The following is a 6,972-nucleotide window of genomic DNA, read 5'->3' on the forward strand; positions in this document are numbered from 1 at the left end:
AAGTTGTCCCCATCCTCCGATGAGAACGTGCGACGAAGTTGAAATCCTGCAGGCAAGCATAATGCCGCTTGACATGCAAAACGGTTTTTAAGAACACTTAAATTTCTCTCACCGTCAGCTGTTTAGTTTTTTCACCTTACTCGTGAGCTGAAGGAGTATTCTCACAAACAGTTGAAGGACTACAGTGTTCACGTGGTCGTGCACGTGATGGCTAGTACGTAAAGGTTGATGCTTCCTGCTTAACCACTTCCGGGTTAAGGCTCACACAAGCACACACTAGCAGCGCTTAATATCGAAGAAGATCCGGAGTCAACAGCTACTTCCAGGAAGCTTTCGCTCACTGGACTAAGCTTGCCGGGATTAGTGACCTACCGTTCATCGTTCCAGGTGCTATTTTAAAGGTACGATTTAATTACACAACCGGACGTATCAAGACAAACAAGGGAGCCTTGCGTCGAAATGGACGTAGAGTTTGTGGTAATGTCACTCGAAATGTGCCACTCAGTCAGTATCTTACCGCACCACTTTCCTACCATGTTTCTTGAAAGGTGGTGATTAAATGTCTCCGATTAGCAACTGAACGCCTTCTCCACGAAACCCGCCCGAGTGCGAGTGTTGACATTGACAAAACCGCGCCCAAGCCATCGGATGGACACTCCGGAGCACACTGCCGGAATGGAACGCTTTCAGTGGCGAGCGGTTAATGACAGTTGTCAACAGAAAGTTGTAACTTTTATTCACACTTAAAGAGTTTTTAAAGTGCTTAGTGGGGCCTGTGACGACCCGCTATTCGGTTGACTAGAGCCACTGCGTATGCAAATGTGATGTTCTTCCATAAACATTTTGCTGTCGTGAGGAAAGTTTTCCGAATCATAGTAATTTAAGTAGAGAAAATCATTTCTGTTAGTGATTCTACTGTTTAAGCACAATGTTAAGTGAAAATACTAGTAGTTGTAATTTGTAATTGTCCTCTAATGTACTACGCATTGCTTGTATTTGGGCGCATAAAGCAAGTTTCATTAACAAACCCTATACTTACCTTCGCCTATATTATTAAAATTTTGACTTCCCCATTCCACCTAGAGAGTTCGCAATATCTCATCTCGTGTATCGGATATACCTTCTGTCTCCTCCTGGCAAATTGTTTATCTTAAAACTTCAAACAAATTCAATCAGCACATAGAAACGAGCACAAACCGAAAAGTGTGAAAGTTGCCTCCTCATTACAACATACTACCTTATCGCTTTATCTTCACTCCCACGAAAATATTTATCCAAATTCCATTCCAACTCAACACCCCCCCGGATCAGGCCTCTTCCCACCAGACGGTGACTAATTTCTCACATAATCCATTTTTAACCCTCAAAAATGTCTTCCGACAATGCGGAAGACCAAAGGCATCCAATCGGGTTAGCAGCATTACCTTTCCCATTTTGTTATCCGGAAATTTAATTAAAAAGATCCCATCCGTTCGATATCGGTGAACCCGGCCAAGAAACACTCCCCAAAGCCCCAAACCAATGTTTCGATTAAGCTGAAATTTAGCAATGCCTTTTAAAAAGGAAGTTTGGTGAATGGAGCTTTTGTGCGGGGATCGCAAAGGAAGAGAAATTGAATGAGTGTCCTGTAGAGGTAAAAAAGGTAAAAACTGGTCGCCCAAGAGGGGGGTTCTGGAAGGTAAGATTAAAAATCTAAACTATTGGTTATGCGAGAGAATTTTCAAAATGTTGACCCGTTCGAACGAACGGTCCCGACAAGAGATCCGATGTCTCTTACTGTTGGCGAATCAGTAGCTTTCGAGAGGCTTCTGGTTTAAAGTGTTCCATTTCATTACGCCAGACACAACCCGGATGGAAGGATGGATCAAAACACAATGCAATACACTAGCAGGGAGTGTACCAGAAATAGCAACCAAACCCGCTGGCATCGTGCATATCGCCTTCGGTGGGGATGCTTTACGTTTCTATTGAGTACATAGAATCAACCCGACTCTAAAAGCAGTACTTCCTTCTTTCACTTCGCAAGCAAAACAAAAAAAATAACCAATGCAATCAACCGCTTCACAGTATCGGTTTCGGTGGCTGAATCAAAAGGATCGACATCGTCCGAAAGAACTCGCTCGATTGCTCGGGTTGAGGCTTGAAAACTATCAAACGAATTCCCATTCCTGCGCCCACAGTACTCACCCAGCCGGAAAGCTCCAAGCTTCCGATGTCGAGCCCAGCTCGATTAAGTAACTAACTTTAGAGTTCGGTTTTTGTGGCAGTTGCCATACTGTACTGGTTCTATTGGTCAATGAGCAAGCAAAAAAAAGGACAAGAAGTGACTCCAAACTACACACGCCAAGCCACAAACATTCCGAAAAACGTCTCCCGTATGGGCAATTTCCGTCGGCAACTGCAGTCGGTATCAGCGCGCTTGTGTGTGTGTGTGTATCGATTCCGGATGGAAATTGAAACACATGATATGTTCAACGTACGAGAAACTGCAACTGCAATGTAGAAGCAATGCTGTGTATATGTGTGCGGTTTGGTCAGTGTTTCTCCCATACGAAAAGACCTTGTGGGAAAGTTTTCTCCAAAGGAAACAAAAAAACTACCCCAACCACCCCATTGCATCGCATGTCAATAAAGTGAGATTTTCCTGCACAGTCTAACTTTAGGCAGCCGAGGGTTCTTCCCGTTAAAGGAAGACAGATCCATATTTTAAGATAACATACAACACGGCACATGATTCCGAATCGGGAGCTCCATATAGCCGAAGACACCCGGCCAGGAGTTTTGTAACGATGGAAAGGGAAGGAGCTGTTCGGTATTGCTGTCGGTGTCTATCTACGGACAGCCGGTTAAAGCAATCGGTCCGGTTCCTGGTAATGAAAGCACTTCCTATCCAGAAATCTAGGACAATTGGAGTACTTTCCGCTATCCAGCTGCAGCCGCTCTATTCGCCTATTGCTGCCAATGCAGTTGGTGGATTTTGTGTGGTAAAAGGGGCGAACTTAAAATGGGATGAACTTGGGATAAAATCGATTACCGGCTAGGACTATACGAGGGTATGGGGTACAATGCAGTCTTTCCGTGATTCGGTGCTTCATCCGGCCCAGCCAGCATGATGTTAGCCAAGTAAACACAATTTATCGCAGTGGAAATGCTTCATGTGGTCTATGTTTCGTTGCTTCTCTTGAACTGCTGTCTCCCCACCCCTCACATTACGGTGATTTTTCCCATGAGGTAAGCTTTTAAAGGGCCACATGATGGAATCGATTCCAATTGCCCACTGATTGGGTGCAATGCACTTTGAGAATGTGCCGATATCACGTGTTTTTTTACTGCGGACAGGTTAGGACCAGGTCTGGTCCATCTCGAAAGTGGTGGAATGTTGTGCAAAACATAAATATATGTAGGAGTTACAGAAAATGCAAAGAATTCTATGCAAATACAGCCTCAAGTAAGACAAATTGCCCACATGATGGTGATAGGTTTTAACATGATATTCAATTCTGGAATTCAAACGCCTGTCGTTATGCAATTTGCAGAACAAATTGGGTTAGAAAGGATTTAACTTTCGAGTGTAAAATAAACAAATTTTTTGGAAAGTGACCTAACTCTTCACTAGTTTTATAAGTAACTCTTTCCTATTTGTTATTGTAACCGTGAGTTTTTAACTAAAAAAATCTTACTCTCATAGAGTGTTATTGGGTCATTGTCTCATAATGTACAAGGATGTAACGGACCCGAGCATTACATTGTTCCACTACGCGAGAATTCAATTTAATGTTCTTCACAACCACACCGAAAGGATGCTTTTAAGAAGCCATCTCTTTGCAACCATCAAACAAACTCCCGGTGGCGCTTCAGAGCCGTTCGGGGACCAAACGACGAAACCCAAACCAACCTTTAACGCGTCCGTCAGTGAAGGAAGAAGTAAATGGAAAAAAAATCCCAAAAACCAAAACACTCACACACTACCGAAAGACGACAAACCATAGCATATTGTATAAATCTTCATTTGCAGCCGAAAAGAAAATGGTGAACCGCTAAGGATGCGGTGACAGGCGAAACCAAATGGTCAGAAAACCGACCGACTCACCGACTAACTCCCCGACCGCCCACCCAAAGCGGTCGTAAGGGCACATCGCATCGCGGTGCTGTACTTCTTCGTCCTCAGCTGCAACCTGTTACGGGCTGCTGTGGAGGTCACCAACATTACTACCAAAGTCATCAAAACAGCCGCACAAACACACATGGTTTCCGCCACGGTACGGAATGTGTCCATGAATTTGTAATGGTCGAATGCCATAAATTCCCATTACATTAGTGTGTAATGTGAACGCAAACGCGTATGACAAAAGCGTAATAATGTTTACCGTGTCTTCCCAAGAAAACGGCTAGTACACCGCACCGCCAGGAGCCATGGTGGCCAAAGACAAAGCTCGCGGTTGACCACAGTACCAAAAGACGATGTTCGCCTTTTTGTGGATTTTTATTACCATTTTCTTGGCTTCCTTTTCGTATGCTTTCGTTCGCCGCTGAAGCCGCCGAGATGGTAAAGGGGAAACAATTTATTTCATTCGCAGCATGTAAACGGAAGTGTACCCACACACGCGCGATAAGCCAAGCGAATAATGTGTGAACAAACACATCGTCTTATCCTTCCCCATGGCAACGCACGATGGAGGCGCATTGTCATTGGAAACGCACCGCTTAACCCGCAGCAGCGTGCTACATAAAACTGATCAAAAATCATGTGACAAATGGTTAATATTTCAATCCAGCTGGGAAAATGGTGATCGTATGTTTATTTTCCGGTTGGTTTTTTTTTTTTGCCGGAAGCTAAAACTCCCTGCGAGGGTAAAGAAAACGTTTTACTCACCTCCAAGCAGCACGCAGAGTAATCCAATTTTCATGCTCGTACGTTTATCCATTTTTATGATTTCACGCACTCCCACGTTGCTGAGGCGCGTTCGATAAAGGTGATGCTGCTGTTGCCGCTACTAGCTTCCTTCCTCTGCCGGAATCAAATCAGCTGCAACTTGGCGGTGAAGGTGTTTGGCGATGTAAACGATACAAGGAAACACACACCCGCGTTTTCGCTACCGTGGACACTTGGAATGGTTTTTCGCTTGCCTCCAATGCGTAAATGGGGTTGGGTGGGAAAATGGGGGATGTTAAGAATCACTTGCCCCACACGGGAGCACACTATGCCTTTTTGGCCTTCGATGGGCTTTTAGAGAGGAAACAACTCACACACGCACTAAGAAATGGCTGAGAGACAACGGAAAATAGCTAATATTATAAACTGAATGGTGGGAAATGAAATTTTTAACGGAGCTCTTTCCTTTCAGCACCAAACTAGGAACCTTTATTATTTTATGAGACCTTTTCCTTTTTTTCTTTTCCCTTGATTCAATTATTAACACTTTGCACACATATCGCACGAACATCAAGGACACACAGGCACAGGCGAGGAAAGGTGGAAAACGCCACGCACATTCGCCACCTCACCAGAATTAAGAAAATATCTCTCTTTGGGTGAATTTTCCCACCTACTCGATGGCTTTTTTGTACGATTCGCTACTTTGCTAGCTTGAATTTAATCTTCACCCTAGACAGAAAAAGACCTCACGATGCTGCCCGAGTGAGTGAACACGCGTTTGCAATCGTTTTGACTGCAACCTGTTTTCCGAACACGACTTTTCCTTTTCCGTGCACACAATTTTCCACGTGCGGCCACCACCACAGGGAAAAGGGGAACCGATGTAATTTTATTACGAATGCGTCTATTTTTGTGCTCCGACTCGATGTCCGACCGACGCGATTAATCTTATACGCACAAACACACACACACGCACGCACACGCGAAAACACGCTCACTTCGCTGCGCTAGCTTTACGCTTCAGCTGTCCCAGTTTGTGTGTTTATTTTCAAGCAGAATTATTCCCGTCTTTCGATTTTTTCCTTCGCCCGAGCCGGCGTTTCTCGTTCGTGGTTTAATTTCAAATCGCGTTTTGCGTTTACGTTGCTTGCTGGCGAGAAAAAACCCTCGCAGCCCTTAAAGCCGGCACAGCACGGTCCGGTTCGTTCGTACCCGCTGGCGGCAAACCAATGTACAGGAAAAGCGGTAAAAGCTCACAAATGCTCTCACCAGCACGGGACGAACCTGCTCATTCTCTGCACGGGATTCGGTGTGCTCTCTTGGCGTAGTTTTTCCTTTGCGGAACCACTTTCCTTCTCCAATCCTTTGCGGACAGGCAGGGTTCATAGGATAACTTCCGCGTTGTGGTGGATGGAGTTTCGGTTTGATTTCCTGGTTTTTATTACTTCTTTATAGTACTGCGGGATTAGTAACGAGCGCTCAGTGAATCTGTATCGTTGTTTGGAGCATAGGAACAAACGTTTTAAGTCTGCAACACTTACGGGAACAGGTATTCTACGCGTTACGTTCACCGATTTAGATCAATATTTCGACTTGTCCCAACATTGGTACACTCACATTAATTCTTTACCACTCGCACGGTCGTCAACGTTCCACACTTGTTTCAACCAGTCGCACAAGTTGGTTTTCCATCTGGGAACCGCACGTCTAATTTCACACACGCGTCCCGAAAGTTTTTGGCTTCCCCGTCAACCGAGAACGAAAGGTGACAACAACCGACGAACAGCGACGCACACGACGCTATTTTCGAACCGTCAGCTCTGAGAGGCGGCACGCGAATGATTGTATGCGGCGAGTGCGTTTCTCTGAGCAGGACGCGTTCTATAAAGTGGTGGCCGCTATAAACGGTTGCAACATTGGCGTGACACCGCCGTGTCGAAGTCGCCCGAATCATATGTTCCCAGTTGTTTCACACGTTGTAGAGTAAAAAGAATACTAACTGATGGAGGAGAACTTGTGTACGAACGAAGATGCGTATGCGAAAAGAGGACATTTAGTTGATTTAATTAAATTTTAAATCCGAATAATTTAAATCT

The 6,972-nt window shown here is 44.8% G+C and overlaps 1 protein-coding gene across 1 annotated transcript in view; it reads right to left on the minus strand.

Annotated features, from left to right (window-relative positions):
* LOC128708323 (uncharacterized) overlaps window positions 1-4,925 on the minus strand; it is a 95,361-nt gene extending 90,436 nt beyond the window's left edge. The window contains exon 1 of the mRNA XM_053803297.1: window positions 4,874-4,925. Coding sequence (XP_053659272.1) covers window positions 4,874-4,925 — 52 coding nt within the window. The remainder of the gene's footprint in view (window positions 1-4,873) is intronic.
* Between the last annotated feature and the right edge of the window lie 2,047 nt (window positions 4,926-6,972).

This window comes from Anopheles marshallii, chromosome 2 (assembly GCF_943734725.1).
Source record: "Anopheles marshallii chromosome 2, idAnoMarsDA_429_01, whole genome shotgun sequence".
Classification (NCBI taxonomy): Eukaryota; Metazoa; Arthropoda; class Insecta; order Diptera; family Culicidae; genus Anopheles; species Anopheles marshallii.